General features: G+C 39.1%; 1 protein-coding gene across 1 annotated transcript; it reads right to left on the bottom strand.

Moving 5' to 3' along the window:
- Nucleotides 1–23918: 23918 nt before the first annotated feature.
- LOC143628891 (uncharacterized) lies at nt 23919–24527 on the bottom strand. Its single transcript, XM_077098342.1, has one exon. The coding sequence runs from the start codon at nt 24525–24527 to the stop codon at nt 23919–23921; it is 609 nt and encodes a 202-aa protein (XP_076954457.1).
- Between the last annotated feature and the right edge of the window lie 2327 nt (nt 24528–26854).

The raw sequence follows: 26854 nt of genomic DNA, 5'->3' as shown, positions 1-26854 counted from the left end.
AAACAAGGGAAATTACATATGTCCCAAAAATACAAGTTTTTAATGCAAAATGTACAATGCTTTTTAAGCATGGTTTGAGGAAATATGTAATTTCAAAGTTTAGGAAGGAGAAATATGTAAATGCCCCTTCTAGAAAAACCCACCAGTTTTGTCTTATTATGTTTTTTTTTCTTTTCTTTTCTTTTCTTTTGTTATTATTATTGTTACTTATGATTATTATTATTATTATTATTATTATTATTATTATTATTATTATTATTTATCAATAATATATTATTATTCAAAATTTGGCTAAGGGCGTTCGGTTGCATGGCTTATTCGGAAAAATTGACATTGCAAAACGAACTTTCAATTTATTGGCTGATTTCGTTATCGGCATCTTGAATCAGTTGCAGGTCTTACTTGGGAAAACTGGCATTGCCAAACGAACCTTCAATTTCTTGGCTACTTTCGTAATCGACATCTCGAATCTGGCTCTTCGATTTCTTCAAACTCCAACTGTCTTGACCGTCAGCCACCACCACCAACCGTAGACTTCAACACATATCCGTTGTCTCTAAGTTTAATCTTAAGCTTATTATTATTATTATTATTATTATTATTATTATTATTATTATTATTATTATTATTATTATTATTATTATTATTATTATTATTATGTTTAGATGCGGGTATTGTAAGCTGATCATCTTGTGTATATTAAGAATTATCGGCTTATATATTGTTAGAGCATAATGTCTATTGCTAGGGTCTTAGATGTATTAGATATGATTGTATAGGACTTAAACTATCAAATGTATTTTGTGTATTGTACTCAACGCATAAGTCCACAAGAACGCATATCTTATGCGGCGTATATGTTATACGCCGTATAACATATACGGCCTTATGAAGCTTCATGATGTTTCCCATAAATAGGAGACTTATGCGTTTAGATGTAGACTTTTGGTAATGGTCAGAGAGAGAGAGAGAGTATAGAGTGCAAGTACACAAAGTGTCATATCTTGTAATATTTCTTGTTATTAATGAATATGAGCTTAATGTTTACTTGAGTGTGTTCAATCTCAATGGATTCCACACTTTGAGATTCAAACTGTAACATTAATAGATCCTAAGTGTAATCTTCATCAAGATCATAGGTCATTTCATATATATATACATACATACATACATACATATATATATAACACTTATACTAATAATGGTGTTTTAATATTCTTGTGTAGTAGATGTGCGTGCGGTATAAGAATTCATTGCTCCAACATAACCAGCACCAGATCGAGATATTAGTTTGATGAGTTTGAATCTTTCGGATCCGTGGTATCCGCTAACGGTAGCGATAACAGAGTCCATAATTTGAACAGTGAAATGGAAATTCGGACATTGCTCCAACATAACGAGCACCAGATTGAGATATTAGTTCGGATTTACCTGAACCGGTTAACACGTTTGCTAACGTGGATTTAACACGTTTGCTGACATGGATTTAGGTTGAATCGGTGTTGATGCTAATATTAACATGTTTGCTTAGAGCTTTCATTATCACCGATGTAAGTAAACGTGTTAATATTAGCATCAACACCGCACCTAAATCCACGTCAACAAATGTGTTAACCGGTTCATGTAAGTCCGAACTAATATCTCAATCTGGTGCTCGTTATGTTAGAGCAATGACCGAATTTCCATTTCACTATCCAAATTATGGACTCCGTTCTCGCTACCGTTAGTGGATACCACAGATCCGAGAGATTCAAACTCATCAAACTAATATCTCGATCTGGTGCTGGTTGTGTTGGAGCAATGAATTCTTATGCTACACATCTACTACACAAGAATATTAAAACACCATTGTTAGTGACAACGGATATGTGTTGAAGTAAAGACAACTACGGTTGGTGGTGGTGGCCGACGGTTAAGACAGTTGGAGTTTGAAGAAAATCGAAGAGCCAGATTCAGGATGCCGATAGTGAAAGCAGCCAAGAAATTGAAAGTTCGTTTGGCAATGCCAGTTTTCCCAAGTAAGCACTGTAACTGATTCAAGATGCCCATAACAAAAGCAGCCAATAAATTGAAAGTTCATTTCGCAATGTCAATTTTCCCAAATAAGCCTTTCAATTGAGCACCCTTTGCCAAATTTCGAATAATAATAATAATATATTATTCATAATTAAAATAATGTTAATAATAATCATAGATAACAGTAAATAACAAAAAAATATAGAAAAGAAAAAAAGAAAGGAACATCATAAGACAAACTGGTAGGTTTTTCTAGAAAAACCCACCAATACGCCGCATATTGCTCTATACGTGGCTTATTAGTCGGTTTATTTAGTAATTCAAGGGATGGTTGTAGAAAAGCTAGTCACTTATCAATAATAGGTCATAAAATTGATAGTGTATGTGTAGAATTATAGCTAATTACTTCAAAGTAACTTTGAAACACTTGTCTAATTTTCTTGAATAAAAAGGAGAGTACAAATGTTTATTTAATTTTTTTATTTATCTGCTTGTTGCATTTAGTATAAAGTGAAAGTATGTATTTTTATTAAACAGACTTTAATTTATTACTCGTGTAATACACGAGATTTGTTAGATGTTATAATTAATAAGATGAGTTATTTGAAAGAAGTTAATAAAATTAAAAATAAAAGATCTTCATTAAATATATAATACACATGATAAAATGTCTAGAATACAAAATTTAGTTCCATAATTTATTCCCAAATCTTCTTTCATGCTCAAAAATATATTGAAACTAACTCATGATTATAGAAAATTTTGTTGTGTTTTATTTAGATTAGTTTTCTTTAAATATTTTTTACAATGACGAAAATGTAAATTTGAGGACTAAAAATTAAATTAGAGGGTTTCAAAAATTTCTGTTTTACTTATGATATTTTCTATATGCTCAATAAACAATATCAAAATAAACATTAAAAATTTTATGGTCATTTTAACAACATAAGAAAAATTTACTAAAAAAGTGTTTTACATATTTGTTAACAGAATGTAAATATAGAAAAATGAAAGAACATAAACTTTCTTTTTTGTTCATGGGTATTTCTAGTCGATCAATTATTTTGAATCTTAAATTAATAAGCAGAGTATTTAAAAAATAACTTTCATAAATATGTATAATTAAATACTATAGATCATTAATATCGTTAATTGCGTAATATTGACGGATATGATCAGGTTTTACTTGATAACCCAAATAACAAATTGTTTTAACCCATGGATATATATCTAGAATTAAGGGGATTAGAAATTAGTGTTTTAAGAGTGCAAAATGGTTAAGAATCAATATGGAATTGATATGTGACAACCAGGATTTTCTTTTATTAGTAGCGTATGATATGCTTTGATGTTATAATAAGATATCATATAATGATTAATTCACCATAAATATAAGTTAACTAGCTTTAGAACCCCTATATTACACGGGGTTTGTCAATGTGCAAATTAATACAATGCATTATTTGAAATTAAAAGAAAAAAAAACTAAATGTTAAGCATAAGAACACAACTATATAAAAAATGTATTGCAAATACTACAAGGACTAAGAAGTTTATATTTAAAAATTTGAGAAAAGTGAAAAGGATTACTTGGCAACTTCTTGAGAGTAAAGTTGATTTTCTATAGATGCAGTTAGTCTCTCAAAAGTAAATATTCCGTCAAATAAAATAAGCCACCAAAAGAACTAATGATCCCAACCACACAATGCATTTTCTCTGTCATTGAGCTTATTGTTAAGCATAATTTTTTTGTTGTTTATTGTTAATAAAATAAGATGTAAGATGACACAACATAAAGTTCAATATTAAATAAATACTTGAATGCAAGAAGTTAACTTACAAGATGTGACAGGTTTATATGTTTCAAAGTTGTAAATACGTATACTTCAATCTCATCAGTGACATAAATAAAAACATATGACCATTTCTTAACTTTTATCAATTTAGTAATAAAGTTACAAATAAAAGAGCTCACCTACGGCCAATGCCACTATGACGTTAAAGTTTAAAAACAAAAGATGTTGATTATGAGTCCATTGAAAAATTAATTTTTGTTGAAAATGTTTGATAATTAATTGCATAATAATTCAAAAGAAAAGACTTGGATATGAAAAATTACAATATTGAATGTGTGATAGACTTGATATAATCTATAACACATTGACTAATTGCAATAGCAATATTCTCAATTAAAATTGTGTGTGTGTGTATATATATATTCGGATTAGCTATATTAAATAATTATTGGGTTGATTAGCTATTAATGTTACATGTTGTTGCATGATGTCAGTAGTTCAGTGTCTAGTGTCTGTAATCGCGTTTGTAATGTTTTATGTTTTGTATAAGCGAAGTTGCTAACAAGTTCGCTGATACGGGCGAACTTGTTAGACAAGCGAAGTTAGTGACAACTTCGCCTGAACATGCCAGGCGAAGTTGTCGAGTCTATATAATATGTTTGTTACGGCTTATTCGATATTAGTTAATAGATTACGAGTTTGTGTATTCGAGAGAGAGAGTCTGTAATCAAGTGATCTTCGTATCACGTGTTTAAGGTTGGTATACAACGTGTTTAATTATCGTGTCGTGTGTTAATCGTATTGTTTTCTATACTCGTAACGTCTTACGTAGGGATTCCGCACCTACGTAGAACGCGATATCTCGTGTAGATCTGGCTGGGAACCTACAATTGGTATCAGAGCTTTTGCTCGATTGTGTGGTTCAGGATTATCACGCGGGTATAGAAATCGTTCCGTTCGACTATTCGCGGGACGAGTTTTCTGAGCTTTTGTGCTATACTCTCCTCCAACAATCTTAAACAACCAATAACACCTTCACAAACCTCGAAAAACCCAGAAATCTAATCTGCAGAAGCTTCGTGTTCATCAGGCGAAGTTGCCGTCACTGTTACTAGGGTTTCGGCGAAGATATAAGGTTAAGCGAAGTTATCCACAACTTCGCCTACCTCTTCAAGTTCGCTTACCTCAAGCGAAGTTACCCACAACTTCGCCTACCTCCCAAGTCCGCTCAACTTAAGCGAAGTTATTCTCAAGTTCGCCAATCAGGCGAATTTAAGAAAGTGAGCGAAGTTTCTAATTCGCGCGAAGTTAAGTTTTAAGCGAAGTTATCCACAACTTCGCCTACAGTGCTGTTTGAAAATAAATTTTTTTTATTTTTGGATTTCTTTGAGTTTTGAGAAAGATGTCTTCGATAAACATTACTGAACTAGTAAAGATGGAAGTAGAAGCGAGGTCGGCTACAAAGGCACCCAAGATGCTTAAGAAGACTGATTATGTAGCGTGGAAAGATCGTTTTGAACAATATGTCAAGTATCCAGATGCGAAGATGTGGGTATGCATACAAGATGGTTACATTCCACCTACTGCTGAGTATGAGGGTCGTGATCAGATCAAGAAGTACAAAGAGATGGAAGATGAAGAGAAGAAAATGTATGAAGCCGAAAGCAAAGCTCATGCAGCAATTACAATGGCTCTTCCACGAGAGATTCTGCACACTTTCAGAAAGTATAAGACTGCTAGAGAGCTTTGGGAAGCTCTTGAAAACCGTTTTGAGGGCAATGTGGGAATTCGTGCTTCGAAGATTAAACTTCTAAAAACCCAATTCTCGGTCTTCAAGTATCTGAAAAATGAATCACTGGATGATATCATCACTAGATATTATCATCTGATGACTGAACTCAGTAACTATTCAATTGCTTATAAAGAAGATGAGATTGTTGAGAAGCTTCTTGATGCTCTCCCACCAAAATGGGAGATGTATACTGTGTTGATGAGAGAAGATAAAGACTTTGTTGACTATGACCTTGAGACAGCAGTTAACAAGCTAAGAACGTTTGAACTGAACATGGTACGAAAGGAGACACCTACCGATCAGGTTCAAGATCCGGGTATGTATGGTGCAAAGATTAACTCGGGATCAAGTTCGAAAACGGAATCATCTGCTTATTACTCTAAGGGAGAGTCAGGCGCGAGCTCAACACATGAGGGACATGTATCTCTCAACATGAACGGTGATGTGTGCTATGTAGCTGGAGGATCAAATGCTTCTCAACCTCAAGCGACCAAGAGTAGTTATTCCCCAAGTGTTTCAAACAACAACTACTCGAAGATGCCCATGAGTGTCAAATCTGCTGAACAGCAGTTTGCTCTCTATGCATCTTTTATTGCTTCGTATGAGAACTACATTCAGGGAAAGATCGTTGATCCTGCAGTTTTGGATGAAGACTATGACCAGATCGATGCTGATGATCTGGAGGAGATGGATCTGCAGTGGCAGATGGCCATGATAGTGAGAAGGGTAAAGAGGTTCATGAAGAAGACTGGCAGGAAGTTTGTCGGAGAGAGGCCAGGGTTTGATAAGACGAAGGTTCGCTGCTACAACTGTCAGCAGAATGGCCACTTTGCAAAAGAATGCAAGAATGAGCGTGTAGAACGCAGTCAGAACAGATCTACACAGCAAAGTGGTAGTGGTAATGACTATAGAGCCATGATTTCCAGACAGAACGAAGAGTACAACTGGAATCTGCATGTTGAAGAAGTATTTGAACAGGCCAACTTGGCAAACATCGAAAATGCAGATAGTGAGAAGGGAACTGGCGAAAATGAAGCGTACATGGCAGATGTAGCAGACCAGCTCTCCGAGGTAAGTACCGAACTCCCTTGTACTAAGTGTGAACATCTGTCTGAACAACTGACAACTCTAACTGATCAGTTTGTTAGTTTGGATGCGCAATATAAAACTTTAAAAGAAGATCATCACTTCACTAAAGCTAGAGAAAATAGTTACAAAGTAAAAATTAAAGCTAGTGAAACAGATATTAAAAGTCTTAAAGCAAAGCTTGCTGAAAAAATTAAAGTGATTGATCTTAGCTATGAAGTTCTAGAAGAGAAAACCAAACTAATAGCTGAGAGGGAAAAACAGATAGCTGATCACCAGGTAAAAGTGGTGGAACTTAACAGGAAACTGGAACAATTCAGAAATTCCTCCGCTATACTTGATCACCTCGTTAGTGATCAAGGTTCTCCAAAAAGGGGAGGAATTGGTTATCATGAAGTTCCACCACCTTTCAATCATAATTACACTTTTGACCATAGTAATCAGAAATCTGTCGATGTTGACTATGGTCAGACAGTTCCGGTTAAAGTAACGATTAAAGAACCAGAAGTTAGTAAGCCTGTTGCAAGTGTTAAGATTTCTGCTCCGAGTCCTGTCTCATCTAACTCGGACAAGTCTTCTGAGTCGAGTGAGATAAATCAAGAGGAAGTGTTACCAAAAAATGGAGAGAAAAAGAAAACATCTGAAAAGAAGTCTCCACTAAACCCGTATGTCCCACCATATGTGAGACAAACGGGCAGTAATACAGCCTCAACATCTAAGACAACTTTTGATAAGAAAGTTGAAAACAGGTGTTGTTTTAGATGTAATCAACAAGGACATCTTGTTGCTGATTGTCCTCTGAAGCAAAAATTCAGAGGTGTAAGGCCTTTAAAATATGAGAAAAGAGCTAACAGTAATCAATTTAATGATAAAACTGAAAACCCATCGAATTTCAGAAAATGGACTAATCCAGGTTTTCAAAGAAATAGATCTCAGTTTTTCACTGGTAACACCCAAACCATAACTAATAATTCATTTAATTCAAGACGGTTTGGATGGCCTCATAGACAATCCACAAGAAGGTATCCTGTTAGGACTCACAGAAATGATTATGATACTAACTTTGGACAGCCAAGGTACGGGATGTATCGACCCAAGACCAATCGGTCTTGGTCCCCAGATTTTAACTCTCTGCTTTAATCGTGCAGGAACAGTTGAACAGGGCTGCCAACAATCAATGGGTTGTGGATAGCGGCTGTTCCCGGCACATGGCGGGTAACAAGAAATTGTTACAAGACTGGAAACCTGTTCAAGGTGGTAGAGTGAGTTTCGCAGGAGAGAGCGGTAGAAAGATCACAGGAATTGGGACTGTGACTAACGGGAAGATGACGCTAGAGAAAGTTAACTTTGTTGAAGAACTGAAGCACAATCTGCTGAGTGTTTCGCAGATCTGTGACAAGGATTATACCGTGCATTTCACGAAGAATGAGGCGATAGTGTTGTATCCTGGTTTTAAGATACCAGAGGACTGGATTGTTATGAAGGCTCCAAGAGTGAAGAATACGTATATCATGGATATGAGGTCTACTGAAATGGCCACTGAAGAATCGTGTCTTTTGTCGAAAGCGACTGAATCAGAGTCCGAATTTTGGCATAGGAGAATGGGGCACATTCATCTTCGTAAGATGAACTACCTTGTCAAAAATGGGCTTGTGCTGGGTGTTCCCTTGAAGAATTTCAACTTTGAAGACAAATGTTTATCATGCAAAAAGGGAAAGCAACACAAGAAATCCCATCTCACCAAGAAAGTCAATTCAATTGTCAGTACCCTAGAATTACTTCACATGGATCTCTTCGGTCCCGTGAATGTAAGAAGTCTAGGAGGAACATCGTACTGCTTGGTGATCACTGATGATTTCTCTCGATATTCCTGGGTATATTTCCTGAAGTCAAAGGATGAAACAGTGCAGATGGTAAAGAATTTGATTACCAAGGTGGAGAATATCATGGGGAAACGGGTTAAATTCATCAGGAGTGACAATGGAACTGAGTTCAAGAACTATGAGATGGAGATCTTCTGCCTACAGAAGGGGATTGAACACCAATACAGCGCACCGTATACTCCGCAACAAAATGGAGTGGCTGAGAGGAAGAACAGGACTTTGATTGAAGGAGTCAGGACCATGCTGGCTTATTCGAAACTTCCCGTGGTGTTCTGGGCTGAAGCTGTTGCTACAGCCTATTATATCCTTAATAGAGTGTTAACTGTTAAAAGATTAAATAAAACCTGTTATGAACTTATGCATGGGAGAAAACCCAACTTGAGTGGTCTTGAACCATTCGGGTCCCCGTGTTCGATATTAAAGACCAATTCAAAATTTGGAGAAGTAGCCGACGAAGGAATCTTAGTCGGATACGTTGTTGGGACTCCCAACAGACGGGTCTTTAATACATCGACCAGCAAGGTTGAGGTGGTGTGTAACACTGATATCACAAGTTACAAATCACCAAAACCAAGTACGGGACCCGCTGGGGTTTTTGACTATGATAGACTTTTTAAATCTTTTAACATGCCTTATTTAGATTTTGCAGAAGATGAGGAACGAATTGCTACGAAGATGATATGCGATGAGGAAGACACTTTGGTGCAAAGACCACAGTATGATGAATGTCAGCCTTCCTCGTCAAATGCTGTCAATACCCCTGCTGCCTCTACTGAAGAGGAATTCATCAATCCGTTTCACTCTCAACATCAATCAACCATGGATGAGCTATCTTCGAACTTGGAAGATAATCTGAATGTCAGTTCGGTTCCGACTACGAGAATTCACAAAAATCACCCGTTGGAGAATGTGATAGGTGATCTGTCCGCCGGTGTACAAACAAGAAAAGGCGTGAATGAGCACACCTGTGTTTACACAAGCATTAAAGACACGGGCATTATCAACGAATGCTTGTACACCTGCTTCATCAGCCAGATTGAACCAAAGAACTATCAAATGGCTCTTAAGGACAGCTTGTGGGTCGAAGCCATGCAAGAAGAGTTAGCTCAGTTTAAGAAAATAGAAGTATGGAACTTGGTCGCAAAACCAAGAAATGTGCATGCGATTGGCACGAAGTGGGTCTTCAAATGTAAGAGAGATGAGAAAGGGGTTGTTATCAGGAATAAGGCGAGGCTGGTTGTTAAAGGCTTTAATCAGCAAGAGGGGATTGATTACAATGAAGTATTTGCTCCTGTGGCAAGATTGGAAGCCATTCGACTGTTTTTGGCATTTGCTGCTCATAAGGAGATGAAAGTTTTTCAGTTGGATGTGAAGAGCGCGTTCCTAAATGGTAAAGTCGATGAGGTTGTGTACGTTGAGCAACCTCCGGGTTTTCCTGACCCTGACTTTCCCGATCACGTGTACAAGCTAAGTAAAGCGCTGTATGGACAACATCAGGCACCTTGTGCCTGGTACTCAACGTTATCCGATTACTTGCTTGAGAATGAGTTTGAAAGAGGTAAGATTGATAGCACGTTGTTCTTCAAGAGAAAAGGAAGCGACTTTCTGCTGGTGCAAGTCTACGTGGACGACATTATCTTTGCTGCATCAAAGGTCGCCATGTGTCAGGAGTTTGAGGCCGTCATGAAGAAGAGATTTGAAATGAGTGCTATGGGTGAACTAACTTTCTTTTTAGGATTGCAGGTTGATCAGAAGAAAGACGGGATGTTCATTCATCAGACGAAGTATGTCCATGATGTTCTCAAACGCTTCAAGATGGAGGACAGCACTCCATATGATACTCCAGTCTGCGTCAATCACAAATTGGGTGCTGATTCAGACAACGATGCAGACGTGGACCCAACCCAATATCGGGCTATTATAGGTTCTTTAATGTACTTAACTGCTCCTAGGCCTGATATAATGTTTGCTGTTTGTCTTTGTGCACGCTTTCAGGCAAACCCAAAAGAATCTCAATTGAAGGGTGCGAAGAGGATACTGCGGTATCTCAAGGGCAAGCCGAAGCTGGGGTTGTGGTACCCGAGAGGAGGAGACTTGGAGCTAGTCGCTTACACAGATTCTGATTATGGAGGGTGCAATCAGAGTCGGAAATCTACAACTGGTGGATGTCAGTTTCTTGGTGGCAGATTGGTGTCGTGGCAATGCAAGAAGCAGACTTCAGTCGCAATTTCAACCTGTGAAGCAGAATACATGGCAGCATCCAACTGCTGCTCCCAGGTTCTTTGGATTCAACAACAGTTGCGCGACTATGGTCTGAATTTCTCACTTACTCCTATTTGCATTGATAACACAGCTGCTATCTCAGTAACTAACAATCCCGTAAAGCACAGTAAAACTAAACATATTGACATACGTCATCATTTTATACGGGATTGTGCTGAGAATAAACTGATTGTGCTCGAGAAGGTTGACACGTTAGATAATTTCACTGACTTATTCACGAAAGCGTTTGACAAAACTAGATTTCAAAACCTTGTTGAGCTGAATGGGATGATCAATCCCGAGTAACCATGCTTTGTGTCTGTGTTATATATAAAAAAAACAAAAAAAAAAAACAAAAAACGTCACTATCGCTTAGAATTATGTCGGTTGCCTCAGTTTGAAGGACATGTCTTAGGATATGTTTGGTCCTCATTTCTACTTGTAGAATATGAGGATAGCCATTAACCAGATGACTGAAAGTGACCGGGGCGGTTTATGATGAGTTTTCATTCTTTCGCTGAAAATTAGTCGATCATACTTAGTTAGAAGGACACATACTAGTATGTGGTCGGTCCAGCTAATCCATTGGATCTTCGGGATAGCCGTTAACCTGAAGACTTTGATTTGGTCGGGGCGATAGAAGTTAAAATTTTTCTTTTTGGGAGATGAAATTATTTTTCAAGTCTACTACTTCGTAAGAAGTTACTTTACTATGTTTAACAGAAAATTGATCCAACCTTGGAAAATGATAGATATACTGATTCTGTGTGCTTAACTAGTGAAGTTATTAGGCTTAAAAGACTTTAGAACAGTCATTGTATGTCATGGTAGCTTTTTATGGTGCGTAAAAGTAGAAGTGATACTAACTAAATCTACTCGATTTTTTGTGGAAACTCCTTAAGAGTTGTGCGTGTCTTCATACATATCTTTCCGAATGATAGGCAGAAAAGCGATTACCCAGTCATACACGAGCCCGTGAGTGTTCTGATTCCCGTGAAGATAGTGTGTCAAGATGCTGCAGTGATCCAGATTCGGGACTTGCGGTTATTTTCTACTTGAAGTTGTGTATATACATGTTAGATTAAAAAAAAAAATTTCTAGAGTTCATAATGATAATGATTATCAATCAAGACACAAGAAGGTGAACGGGAAGCAGAGTCTAAGATCGAAGAGTATTGCTACTTAATCAGACACTACGGGTCGAGGTCAATTCGGGGTGACTTGGGGAAAGCCAAATACGCCTTGAGAATAGATAGGAGGCATCATAATCTCTGAGTTGTTGCCCACTTAAGTTTTGAGCTTAATTGAACCTAACTCGTATCACAGAAACGATGAAAACCATTTTAAGTAGATTACCTGCTTACAACCTGTTTCTTTATGTCATAATACAGCTGAACACGGATCTGTGTGACAGTCACGTAATTAGTATGATTCCTGTTCGGATTTTTTCTAAAACATGGTAGTCCCTTTCGAGACTGAAATTTGATCCCGTGTACCTTTATTTTAAAAGTTTTTCTATTTTTGGAGTTGTATGATTTTATACCTGGTTACTTGGTCTTGATCGTTTCATTTAACGCTTTAAAGGATGTTTTAAAACTTAATTGCAAATTGTTCAAATTATGGGGTTTGTTTTGAAAAATTTTAATATCAGCGAAGTTCGGCATAACTTCGCCTTATAAGCGAAGTTATCCACAACTTCGCCGATACATCTGTGGCCCTATATAAAGAAGTTTTAAGGTCAGACTTGATCATTAATTCAAAATCAGGGAACTTATCTTCTGTCAACCTCGGCGAACTTATCGATCATATTTCATCAATCAATCTGTGTTTCTTTCTCGATTTCATTGTCGATTAAAGGTGTGTAGGGTTCTTTTATCATATAATCTCTGTCTTTTGAGGTTAAACATCGGTCGTTTAGACTCGATTAACGACCTCGATCATTCGAACCTTAAACACTCAATTTCAAACCTGTTATTACGTGTTCGTAATATACCTGAACGTATAAAACTTCATAAAATCATGTGTTACGGAGTCCTCGATCTCCAATTTCATCATCTACACGTCGTTCAACAACCTTAACTGTTGCCGATTCGAATTCGGCGAAGTTACAGTTTAGGCAAAGTTATCCGTAACTTCGCCTGAGGTTTAACTTCGCCTGAGGTTTATCTTAAGAGGCGATGTTGTGATTAGGCGAAGTTCTCATTAACTTCGCCTGGACCATTTTACATAACAGTTATCAGACGAAGTTCAAGTTGAAGCGAAGTTGTTTCCCAACTTCGCCTCACCTTTAACTTCGCCTATACAGAATTGATCACAACTTCGCTCATGGTAACAGGCGAACTTGTGATTCACTTTGAAGTTTATCTAACTTAACCTGTTTGTTGCAGATATGGCTGCTGTTGCTGGAGCAGGTGGTGCAGGCGGTGATGACGGAGGTGATCAACAAAGACAGTTCTTCCCGGGTCACAACATGTATATCACCTTAGACCCGGAGGCGAGCGGAGTTGATGATTTCCGCGAAATCATCACATTTCTTTTACGCTCGAGGATATTCCACGCTATTACAACAACTCTGCCAATATCCTTACCCAATATTGAGGATTACTGGCAGACCGTCGAATACGACTGTAGAGTCGAACCCCCGGTGATGCGCGCAACAGTAAACAATCAGATTGTTCAGTTCTCTTCTGAACACATCCGGGCGGCTCTGCGGTTTGGAAATGAAACAAGGGATGACCCGACAGAGTTTGTAGCTCCTTTCCGTGATGGAGCATTTTTGAGGATGGGTTATTCTGGTCCCTTGGGGGATTCGCAGAGAAGGAAGGGATTTCTGCTTGACCAGTGGCGCTTTCTCATGCATGTTATGATAGTATGCATGTCAGGGAGAAAGGCGGGCACTGATGGCATGGGCGCGCCCATGCAGACAGCAATGACTGCTCTGACATACAACAAGGGATTCAGCTTTAGTCAGATGGTCTTTTACGAGATTGATCGTCAACGAAGAGCGATAGCGCGTGAGCGATTCATCATGTATCCAAGATTCCTTCAAATGATCTTGAATCATGTTGCTCCAACGCTTCCTCAGCGCCGTCCGATCCGATATGTTGAGAGTGTGAACAAACGGATCTTCGCCCAATGCAGATCCACCAATGCGAGGAGCAAACCTAAGCTCCGTCCTCGACATACTCCACTCTTTGGGTACTTAATCAACCCGGGGTATGTGCCTGCTCGAGGGGATGAGTTTAGGGACCCGGCACCACAACAGGCAGGAGCACCTCAAGCTATACCTGCTGCTCCTGTTGTGTCACCGGAGGAGAATGTGGATCTTGACGCAGAATTTGGTGGTCAAGGCTTCTTGATGGATCGGGTGGATCCAGAGGAGAATGTACAGGTCACGGTTGAACGTGCTTCGACTGTGAATGTTACTAGGACAGCTGCTTTGGTGGCTGGTTCTGATTCTGATGATGAAGTGGCAGAGGCGAGAAGGACTATGGTAACTCAAGAAAGACTACATGGGAAAAGAAAGAGAACAGATGATGATGACGAGTCAGACTATGAGGAAGAGGTACAACAGTTGATATGGATGTCAAGAAGGGAACGGATAGGTGCAGGATCAGGAGCCGGTGAGAGCTCTAGGGTGGTACGTTTCACTCCACCAGCACTATCCGGTATGACAATGGTTCCCTCATCACTACAGGTTACAAGGCCAAGCGCTACGGGTGTTCCCGTAGTGGCTACCTCATCTACATTTGGCCTCCCACCCACTACTTTCCAACTTTCGGCTCCTGAGATCGTTTCATTGCCGCCTCCGACCGTTACTCCATCGGAGGTCGTGGCACAATTTATAGAGTCGACTGTTGTGGCCACTGCAGGGCTATCGGTGACGATACCACCTGCGGTTACGTCTATTTCTACTTCTGAGGTCCCGGTGACATCGGAAATCCCTCCTCAGTACACTCAAGACATATCACATATGAGGTTCGATTTCGATGCAACCCTCTCAGACTCAGAACGAATAGCAGCACTTGAACGGGTCGTGGCAGAACAATCAAGGGTGAATCTTATCCAGACCCAGGCTATTCAACGCCTAGTTGCAGAGAATCAGATGCAGTCGTCCCTGCTGGTAGAACATGGAAAGATCATAGATGCTCTGAAGGAGTTCTTGGCATCTCAGGGGGAGACGAGCTGTAAAGGCGATGAGTTGAGGACCAAGAGAAGGAATGATAGAGACGATGATCCCAATGCGTCGAAAGATGCAGGTGGTGAGCTACCAAGAACTTCTCAAGCTCTTGGAACTTCCACAACTCAGGGGGAGTCGACAACTGCAGCTGGTGGTGATGATGTGGTGGTGGTGGACGTAGAGGAGATGGATGATAGCTTGGTTGGTGATGATGATGTATTGCCAAGTGAAGTGATAGAGAAGATTGGTGAAGAGATTGTGATTGATACAGAGATAGAAGAGGGAGAGATAGTAGAGGAGAATGTGGAGCATGACATTCCAGATGTTGAGAAAGCAGGTTTGAGTGAACAGATTGGAAGTGATGAGTCTGAATGGGAAGAGCAGCCTAGGTGGAAGGAAGGCTATGCTCAGTGGTTCGTCAAAACGAAGAAACCGGCGGTCCCTACAATGTTTAAGAAAAGTTACAACATTAAAGGCTATGCTGAAGCGAAGAAAGGGATTATTTGCTGGATCTATGATGAGCAGTTGAGGCTCTTCGTGATTAAAAGGTATGACGGTGTTCAGTTTTTTAAAAGACTGTTAAGATCGTTGAATACACTGCCGAAATGTGAAGTGAAAGACTTAGCCAGATTGGGGTTAATCAATCGAAATGACGATAATATGGCTAGAGTTATTGGGAAAATTGTTTGGAAAGAGAGTATAAAAGAGAAGAAATTTGAGCTGTTAAAACCACAAAAGGGAAAACTTGTTGAAGACAAGGATAGAGGTTTGAGAGCTGATGGAAAACCTTGGATGATTATGAAGTATAAACCGATCCGGTGCCTTAAAGAAGTACCGATGAAACTAATGCCCAAGGATGTGCTTAAAGACCTAAAGTGGTGGTTTCTAGATTGTGAGATAGCTGAGGCAGTGATGGAAGACGAGGATGAACAAGAGGTGCTAAGAGTTTACGATCCGATGCATTTGGTAAACTTATCGCAAGCTGATCTGCAGGTGCTCAATGAGAAGAAAATCTTTTATATTCCTGCTTGGAAAGACGAAGCGAGGAAATATCAAAGAGTTGTCTCTGTTTGTGTTCGAGAAGGAGTGCATGCGTGAAGATACAAGGTTGAAGATTACAAGACACGTGTTTGAAGCTACTGCCAAGGGGGAGTCTGTTGGTGCATGATGTCAGTAGTTCAGTGTCTAGTGTCTGTAATCGCGTTTGTAATGTTTTATGTTTTGTATAAGCGAAGTTGCTAACAAATTCGCTGATATGGGCGAACTTGTTAGACAAGCGAAGTTAGTGACAACTTTGCCTGAACATGCCAGGCGAAGTTGTAGAGTCTATATAATATGTTTGTTACGGCTTATTCGATATCAGTTAATAGATTACGAGTTTGTGTATTCGAGAGAGTGAGTCTGTAATCAAGTGATCTTCGTATCACGTGTTTAAGGTTGGTATACAACGTGTTTGATTATCGTGTCATGTGTTAACCGTATTGTTTTCTATACTCGTAACGTCTTACGTAGGGATTCCGCACCTACGTAGAACGCGATATCTCGTGTAGATCCGGCTGGGAACCTACATTACAAATCCATTAAATTCATTTTTTTTCCTTTTGATTAAATCCACTTTTTGCAAATGAAAAGATTTTTTTAAATAGAAAATATATGCATACATATTTTTGCTGTTATGTTATAGAATATTAAACTTTAGAAAATTTAAGATATTATGGAAAGTGATTTAATTTTTAAATGAAAATGAAATCTAAGAAATTGTATATTATTATTTTTGGTACAATCTTTTTTATATTATTATGCATGACATTATTATATATCATAAACTAGTTTAGAAACCCGTATATTACACGGTATAAGTTAATGTATAAATTACAATGTATAATTTAATACAAATAAAATAAAAGATAATTAAGTCTCTTTATATTACGTAAAAAATGTATTACAAATATAGTCGCTTTATATCATTAAATGTATTTGAATGTTAAATCGAGAATGAGTTGTTCTACCATCGGTATACAATAATGAAGTAATGACACCGGAAGTACCATTTAAAACAATGAGGCCTTTAGATTTGAAAGATGTAGTTAAAGTCTTTCACAAAAATGTTTTTCACTCCACACCCTAAACACAAAACACTAAACTCTAAACCATAAACCAAAAAAGACACCAGATTTTCCTTTTTGAACAATTTTCATGATATTCTTATAAACACACTATTGTTCAACTGTCACAATAGTTTTATACTAAATATAAAAAAAATAGAAAATCTGTCTATGATTTTTAAGACTTATTAAACACTGAATATTTGTAAAAAGTAAACAAAATTATTATAGTTTTCTTCAATACGAAAATGTCTTAAAAACTAAATGTTAGTGTACTTTTTAAACATAAACTCTTATATGTATGTATATATATATATATATATAAAGTTTAAAAAATATATTTTTGACACGTAATTATTATATATATTAATATTTTTCTATATTAAGTATGTTTACAATATAATTTATAGCATTAATAATTTAATCAATGGAGATTGACCAATTAATACGGTATGTTGAATATATAATCAATACTATATTTAGAATCAATATTTTTTCTTCCCATCAATAGAAAAGAAGTGATTTTAGCGGGAATTTGATACTGAGAATTAACCCCAGAATGTAATGTGTCTAGAATTATTTTCTTTTATTAATATAGGTAGATTAAAACTAAGATTGGTTAAATATTTCAATTCCATTTTAGTTTATATTTTCTAATCTAAGAGGGTGTTTGGGATTGCTTATTTAACTCTAAAAGTGCTTTTTGTCAAAAACGTTTATTGGCTTCTGGCTTTTTGGAAAGGAGTTTTTAAAAAAGTGTTTAGATTATCTTATGTGGTTGGAAAAGCCATAAGCACTTTTTAAAAAATGTTTGGATTAGCTTATTTACATAAAATGACCAAAAAGGGTAAAGGATGTGTAGATTAGTAAAAATCCAATTAAAAAGTCAAAAGCATTTTTACTTATTGGCTTCTTGAAAAAGCCAATATGCATTTTTCAAACTCAATCCCAAACACCCTCTAAATTGCAATAAACATGATTTGTTTTATTAGGAATTGTCCAAATTTATGATATGTAATCTTTATTTATATGGAAAGTTTTAGAATGCCTATAAAAATGAATTAGAAATTTGAGCAGGAAAAATTAACCAAGAATGAATATGGAACGGTCACATCATCCTCATTATTTTCTTTTATTAGTATAGGTAGATATTGTAAAACAAAATTTATTAATTAAGTTCATAAATATTAATTATTATGAAACAAAGCAATTGATACCTTTATGAACTGTACGGTAAAATTTACCAACTTATGAACTTATACTCAATCTTGATCAAAATTTACCAACATGAACTTTATAGTGAATCTTGATCTTGTACACGGTACAAGAATAACTAATACACATTAGGGCACAGTTGTTCTCAAGCTTGTTGTACATGGTAAAAATAATAAGTTTAATATGTCAGTGAAAATAATAAATTAGTTTTCTTGCGATCAAGGCCGTCTCCGATAATTTATATACCTCGGTCGAGGCGAAATAAAAAGGTCCGTAGACCTTCATGAGTAACAAAATATATAACATATAAGATAATTTTTTTTAAACGACATAAGCGTTATAACAATAAAAATAGCAAAAATATAGTGAAAACCTAAATACAATAATATCTAATAGTTTATGAATAAACTTATAAATGGCATTGGCTTGAGACTTTTTCATTGCATCATATTGTTTTTCTTTTTACGTTTTTGAGCACCGGATAGTTGCTTAAAGGACATAATTGATTAATCGGGTGCTAAAAACCTAAAAATCATAAAAAATATGCCAATATATCAAAATAAATAGACAAATAGGTTTTTCAGAATTAACCTAAGTCCCTAATAGTAACAAAGAATATATATTAGTATATCACTCAAAAGAAATAAACTAAATGACTAATGGTTATACTACTATAACTATTAACTCAATTAATAATTAAATATCCAATAATCAAACTTAAATATCCAATACCTTTCTGTTACAGGTGGTAGATTTAGTTTGGTGGGCGGTGGACTAATAAGCCAAGAAGGAGGCTTGCTTACTTGCCTGGTTGGAATTTGAAGGGGAAACAACGAGACGAAATCTCGAAGCCACTGTACTTCTAATCGACCTTTTCTTTCTTTTATTTTTTTTTAAGTGTTTATTATTATTTTACTTATTGATTTTGGTTTAACTAGATGTTCCCCACGCACTACAACACGCAAGGAGATTGTCAACGGACCGAGATATTAAAACATGGAAATACAAACACATCGTAACGATTATCAATTCAACTCAAAAAACATATTTAGTGTGCGTTGCACGGGGAGCTTGGTAACGGACCTGAATATTAAAATACGGATATACAAACGCATCGTAACGATTATCAGTTCGACATAAAAAGGTTATCTAAGCATCGAAAGAGCTTGGTCGGTATCGATTCAGCTCATTACGGTATTGGTGCGACACTGACACTCTGTATGCTTACGACACAAAAAATATACTCTATTGCGAATACAACGTCGTTTAAATGTGCGACATCTATAAAAATAAACATGTCGTAAAAAGTATCATATCTAACCGTTATAAAAAATGTCAATAACTTAAATATATGAATAATCACAAAAATCTATGTGGAAAGAAAAACAAGTGTTAAACTTTGGTGCTAAATTGGAAAGTAAACATAATTTAGCAAAATAAAATTATAACTCAAATTAAAACAATTTAAAATTTTGAAGGGCTAAACTGAAACAATTTAAAATACACAAATCATTATGGTCTAAAACTTTGGGTGCTAAATTGAAACAAGCCAAAACTCAAGATATAAAAATTGCAAAGGAATATTCTTAATTGTAACAAATAGTTTCCTTTTATATTTAGTATAATGGTTTGGGCTCAACAACCTAAAATTTACCAAATGAACTATGAATCAAAAAAATTTGGGGGTCCAATAATTTTTAAATGATAAAAATCAATTATATTATATAAGATTTACTTTTTTAGATATACGTGTATATAAATTTTTTTTAAAAATTGTGCCCCAAAAAGTTGACTAGGCCGAGGGTGGCTCGCACACCTCTTAGGCCGTCCATGATTGCGACCCCTAATTAAAAACTTTTGGTTTCGCCACCGATGCCTAGCCCCCTCCCAACCAACCCCCCCCCCCCCTCTTCCCCCGGCGGAAACAGAATACTGAACCTGCCCCTCGTTTCATAGGTTTTGTGCTTCCTTTCTATTGGATCCTATTCCGGCTGGCCGGGGAAGGTTCCTAACTATCACAAGAATGGGATCAATGTACAGCCAAAGTGTGTGTAGTGTGTTCTATGTATTGAGTGAGTGAATGTACAAATGTCATCTCCCCTTTATTTATAGGAGAGGATGTGTATACACAAGGTCCTATGGTTTATTACTTCCGGCTGAGTCCTTCGGTCCGATCTTCTTTCCCTCAGACCTTTCTACCTTCGAAGATCTTTATCTCCTGGTTACTGTCCCCTATCCCGGGTCATGCGTGCCTCGGGCCACCCACCGTATCAGATGTATTGCATGAGTTTCCCTCGCAAACCCTTTTCCCTCCAAGCCATATTCTAAAACTTCATGTGCTATTGAGCTCGTCTTTGTTGGGCCTCGCTTGGGTTGCTGGGCTAAGGTCTGCCCATGAGCCCGTCTTATGGGTAGGCTCTTCAAGTCCCCCTAGTCTATAGTTCTCGTTATTTATGACGAAGACCATAGACTCATCTTCTTTTTTCCCGATCTTTGATTCGTCGTCTTACCCTTGGGCCTTTCCTTCTTTCGGTCTGCTTTTTATGTGCCCATGTTATGTTCTTCTCTAGCCCATTTGCAAGGTCTGGCCCAGAAATTAACCGCCATTTTACTTGGCCCACCTTTATTTTGAATTTAACTGTTTTACTTTCCCAATGCTAATAATAACCGCCCCCTCTTATCACTTCACCATTATTGCACCTCCTCTTCCTAACTCTCTCTTTCGAAGCTTTTCCAACGAATTCTTCATCTCTGCACAAGTTTGTTTTCCTCTTTCTTTGCTTCATTATGAGTCGCGACGGTCGTTCTACCATCATCTCAACCATGTCCTCTGTCAGAATGGCTTCTCTATGTTCGACTTACCATATCCCTTTATCGTTGTCTCCCACCCTTCCTGGGCCAAACGAGATGGCTTACAGCCGCCCCGGGTTTATCGCTTTGTATGCGAAAAACCTTCAGTTTGCGAACATTCGTTACCCACTGACCGAATTTCAAATTGCCCTGTTGAAACACCATCGATTATGTTTATCACAAGTTCACCCATAAGGTTTCCTTCGAGTCACTCATTTTGAGGTTGCGAGTCGTGCTTTTGGTGGAGATGCCTCTGTTACCTTGTTTCGTCGTTTTTACCGTTTAAAGGCCGACGGTGATTGGTATACTTTTGAACGGCGGGCGAGCGGTGAGAATCCCCCTGCACATATTGCATTCCCTCTGGGTTCTACCCTCGGAAGTGGAAGAATGATTTTTTCTTTGTCTCTTCCTCATTTGCCCCTAGTCTCACTCGCCGTCGTCACCTTGGTTCTCACATTGATGACCCTGCCCCCGGCTTTCCTACCCCTCATGATTCACTTTACAAGTTGTTGATTAAAAATCACACTGAGGCCGCTACTTACCCTGAGCCTCTGCTGTACATGGCGGGACTTAGTCAGATCTGGCCGGATCCATTGACACGTCCAGCTATGTTTGACGGGGACTGAGGTTGGTGACCTCTTGCCTCCTTTAATTTGGCCTCACGTTTTCCTTATTTCTTGCTTTTGATCCTCATTTGTTTTCTGCTTTTTTTTTTTTTTATTTTTGCAGAAATGGATTTGAAGGAAATTCTCCAGAAACGTCCTGTGAAGGGTGCTGAATTTGTGACTCTCCCGGTACCTGTTGATGGTTCCACCCCAACCGCTCGTGTTCTTGATGCTTCTTTTGACTCGGAGGCTCTTGGCTTTTCATCCATTTTTGTCCAGGACTCACTCAAGCGCAAGAATGTTGCGTCTGACCTTTTTGACTCCTCTCTAAAGAGTCGCCTTAGCTCCAAGCGGACCTACCTTGGCTCCACTGGTCAAAGCTCCTCATCTGTTCGTGAGGTTGTTGATGTTGACGATGGCTTTTCCTTCAAGGTTTCTGATGCAGTTCCCGACACCATTACTGCTCCCGTTTTCGCGGGTAAAGATCCTATTGTTACTGAGGCTGATCCCAAAGGCAAAACCTCCATTGCTCCGGAAGGTTCCTCAAACCCTTCCTCAGGTGTGCCTCCTCCTCATGCTGATCTTTTTGTCCCAAAATAGTCTTTGACCGTCAATTCCTCCGTTAATACCCCCCACCTTGCTCACGAATTTCTTACGTGTGTTGTTCCCCCTGTTGATCATGCTCATATGCAAACCATGCTACCGGATGTCCTGGTTGGGGAGTTTGGTACTTATCTGTATCGTACTTTAGTGCTGGGCTCTGCCCTCCGTCAAGGGTTTGTTGACGTCAATGTTGCGTACCATGATAGTCAGGAGGAGGTTGCAAGTTTGAAAAAGTCTATTGATGGTTATGTCCAGCGGGTCGAGGAAATGCGAAAGAGGGTTAATGTGGCTGAGGAGCACAGTTTGGAGGTTCCTGGGTTGAAAGCTGCCCTGGAATCCTTTAACAAGCAGGTCTCTGACTTGACTGCCTCTTTTTAGCTTGCTCAGCAAAAGGTTACTGAGTTTGATGCTGTCTAATCTTCCCTTCTCGATGGTCAAGCCAAAATCTCGAAGGTTTGTTTATCCTTCTTACTTCCTGCTTTTTTCCTTTCCTTTCATCTCATTTTTTTCTTTGTATTGCTAATATAGTTTGAAGAGAGTCCCCCACCCCCCTTGTGAGGAGACATGAGTTGGAAAAGTTGCTTGATCATGAACGATCCGAACACAAATCCGTCTGGAGCAGCTAAAGCTTGCCAAGAGTCAAGGGGAGCTAAAAGTTGAAGGTTTGTTGAAAGAGATTGAGTGGCTGAAGAGGGAGTGCTCCCGCCTGTAGGAGGTTGTTTCGAAGCACAATGACGATCGCAAGTGGCTTGTCTCTCAAGGTTTTAAACAGGTATATGACCGGGCTTCGAGTTGTAGAGATACCTTGGAGGTCCGGGACAATCCCAATCGGGCGGTATTTTCTTCTGGTTTTCAACATGGGCTTCAGGCAGGGTACAAACATTCTTCCCATGGAATTCCTCTTCAGGAGGCACCCTCATTTTCCCCTACTGCAGAGGCGGAAGCCCAGGAGGCCATTGTGGCTCTTACCGCTCACATCCCTCCCATCATTGCACGAGTGTCGTCGGATCCCGAGATCTCTGTTGTGGATATCCAAGCCCTTGCCTCAGTCGTTGATCCTCCTTCCCCGTTGTCATAGTGTTTCTTTTATGGTTTGTTTTGAACAAGTAAGCTTTATGTTGGTTTGTTTGGTGTGTTTTTAGACAATGGTACCACTATGTGCCCCTGTGTGGGTAAATTTGAACTTTGTATGCCTTTGTGTTTAGACATGTATAACAATGCTTAGCGTACACCTTGGCATGTTTAATATTATGTTTGTTGGTTAGCCATTTAGCCTACCGGCGAGGCCTTCCCTCTTTGGGGAGCATTATATAAGTATTTATGAGACGGACTCGTGTTCTACCCTTATTGCCCTTTTAATGAGACGGACTCATTGTTTGCATATTGTAGTTCTGATAAAGTACTTTCTTGCATTAGGATCGTGTTTACATCATGGTTACAAAAAATACAATTTAGACTTTCTTGCTTTTTTCCTCACGGAGAGGTTCCTTATTTTGTTTGATCCTTAGCCCATTTGCTAATGCCCTTAGGCGTAGTATTTTCGGAGCTGCGTGGAGTTCCACGTCCTGGGAACCTCCTTTCCTGCCAAATCTGCCAATCGGTAGGCCCCTTTGTCTCCGGCCCAGATAACTTGATAGGGCCTTTCCCATTTAGGGCTTAATTTCCCTTGATCTTCCTTTCTACTTGCCTCGTTCTCCCTTAACACCAAGTCCCCTGCTTTGAACTTGACTTCTCCAACTCTTGCATTGTAGTACCTTTCAATATTTTTCTTGTACACCACGTCCCTTGCTGCTACCTCCCTTCTTTCCTCTTCCAGATTCAAATTCAATCGCAAGTCCACCTCATCTCCTCTTTCCCTTTGCAAAGTTCTTCGGGTTGGCACCCCAATCTCGGCAGGTATCATAGCCTCCGTTTCGTACGTTAGGCTAAAAAGTGTTTCTCCGTTACTCATTTTAGGCATTGTTCTATGTGCCCATAAAACGTGAGGTAACTCTTCCACCCATGACCCCTTTTCTCTTCCCAGCCTTGCTTTAATTCCCTCTACCATGCTTCGGTTTGCCCTTTTACTTGACCATTGGCTTGGGGGTGGGCTACCGACGTGAACGTTTGCTTGATTTTCAATTGTTGGCACCATTCCCGGAATGGGCTGTTGGCAAACTGCTTCTCATTGTCACTGACTATGGCATACGGTAGCCCAAACCTGCAAACAATGTTTTCCCACACGAACCTCCTGATCTACTCACCCGTGATGGTTCGAAGAGGTTTGGCTTCTACCCACTTTGTGAAATAGTCGATTGCTACTACCAAAAATTTTGCTTTCCCCGTTCCCTCCGGGAAGGGTCCCACTATGTATGTCCCCCACTTTTGGAAAGGCCACAAGGAGCTGACCGTTGTCACACTTTTGTATTTCTTTGACAGCGCTAAGAAACATCGCTGGCCAGTAGTATCTAGCCCTCATTGCCCGCGCCACGACCATCTTAGCTCCCATATGCATCCCACAAATTCCTTCATGTATCTCCCTTGCCACGTATTCTGCCTCTTCCTCGTCAATGCATTTTAAAGAGGGCCCTAAATAGGACTTCCTGTATAAACTTCCTGCGATCATTTCATACTGTAACGCTTTGATCCTCAGTTTCCTTTCTTCTTCCTTATCTCCTGGAACCTTCCCCTCTCGGAGGTATCCGATGAGGGGGGTCATCCAACTATCCCCTTGGGTTTCAACAGTGGTTACCATGGTTTCCACTGCCGATGGTTGTTGAAGAGTTTCTACTTTCACCTCTTTCGCCAAATGATCAAAGGCTATCGCAGCTAGCTTGCTTAAAGCATCTGCCTTTTTATTCGAACCCCGGGGAATGTGTATCACTTCCGCCTCTTCGAAATCCTTCATAAATTCCTGAGTCACCCTCAAGTACTCCTTCATTTTCGGGTCCCTAGCGTCGTAGGTCCCTCCCACCTGGTTGGCTACCAAGAGGGAGTCGACATGAGCTTGCGCTTTCCTTACTTTTATTTCTTTGGCTATTCTGAGACCAGCCAAAAGTGCTTCATACTCTGCCTCGTTGTTCAAGCGTGGGAAATTCAACCGTATTGCATAAGTCAGCTCTATTCCTCGTGGCTTACTAAAATTAGTCCTGCCCCACTTCCCTTTTCATTGGAGACCCCGTCGGTATATAGTTTCCACCAAGGTTCCTTGTCTCTCTCCCTTGTCTTCTCTCTACCCCCCCCCCCACTTCATGTTTTTCTACTTTTTCATTATCTACTCCTCCTTCTATTTCAGCTAAAAAATCAGCCAGGACTTGCCCTTTGATTGCTGTCCGGGGTCGATACTCGAGTGTATGGTCCCCCAATTCTACTGCCCATTTCGTCAATCGGCCCGAGACCTCAAGCTTTGACAATACTTGTTGCAGAGGTTGGTTGGTAAGTATTCGCACAACGTGTGCCTGGAAGTACCTCCGGAGCTTCCTTGTTGTGTAGATCAAGGCCAATACCAATTTCTCTATTGGCAGGTACCTTTCTTCCGGTCCCTTCAATGTACGACTAATGAAATAAATAGGTACCTGCGTTTCCCCCCTTTCAACCATCAGCACAGAGCTTATGGTTCTTGACGTTTGGGAGAGGTATAGTACCAACGTCTCCCCCGGTTGAGGGTTTGCGATCGTAGGGAGGTTGCATAGACTTTTCTTTAGCTCTTGAAAGGCGTCCTCTACTTTCCTTTTCCCGGCAGAATTTACTCTTCTTTGTGCTTCTTCTCAAGACGGCCATGAAGGGCAAGGTCCTTACTGCTATCTTTAAAAGAAACCTGTTTAGAGCCACAAGTCTCCCGTTAAGCATCTACAGTTCTTTGAGGCTCTTGGGAGACTTCATTTGAATTAGCGCCTCTACCTTCTCAAGGTTGGCTCGAATTCCTCCTTTTATGACCAATACCCCCAAAAATTTCCCTCATCCACTCCAAAAGAGCATTTTCTCGGATTTAACTTAATGTTGGCCCCTCTCAGGGTTTAGAACGTTTCTCTTATATCTCTCAACATTCCCTCCTCATGCTTGCTTTTTATGACCAAATCATCCATAGATCTCTACGTTTATGTCTCTCTATTCTTTAAAGAGCTGGTCCATAAAACGCTGGTACGTTGCTCCTGCGTTTTTTAGACCAAACGACATCTTAGTGTAACAAAAGGTTCCCTCGTCAGTGTAGAAGGTTGTCTTCTCTTCATCTTTAAGATCCATTTGTACTTGATGGTATCCCTTATAGGCGTCCAAAAAGCACCTTAGAGGATATTCGGCCAAAGAATCTATTTTCTTTTCCACTTCGGGCAGTGGGTATGCATCCTTTGGGCAGGCCTTGTTCAGATCTTTGAAGTCGATGTACATATGCTAGCTGGTGTCAACTTTGGCTATCAGTACGGGGTTAGATATCCATTGGGGGTTTTTTACCTTTCTGACTATTCTGGCTTGCAAAAACTTTTG

This window comes from Bidens hawaiensis, unplaced genomic scaffold, assembly GCF_021521415.1.
Source record: "Bidens hawaiensis isolate Kalapana, Puna unplaced genomic scaffold, B.hawaiensis_p1.1 tig00005080_1, whole genome shotgun sequence".
NCBI lineage: Eukaryota > Viridiplantae > Streptophyta > Magnoliopsida > Asterales > Asteraceae > Bidens > Bidens hawaiensis.
The sequence above is the reverse complement of the archived record's forward strand: the minus strand, read 5'-3'. Positions and strand labels throughout refer to the sequence as shown.

Bases quoted from the DNA above. Each gene is read 5' to 3' on its own strand.
- LOC143628891 (XM_077098342.1), bottom strand. From the start codon at position 24,527: ATGGTGCCAACAATTGAAAATCAAGCAAACGTTCACGTCGGTAGCCCA.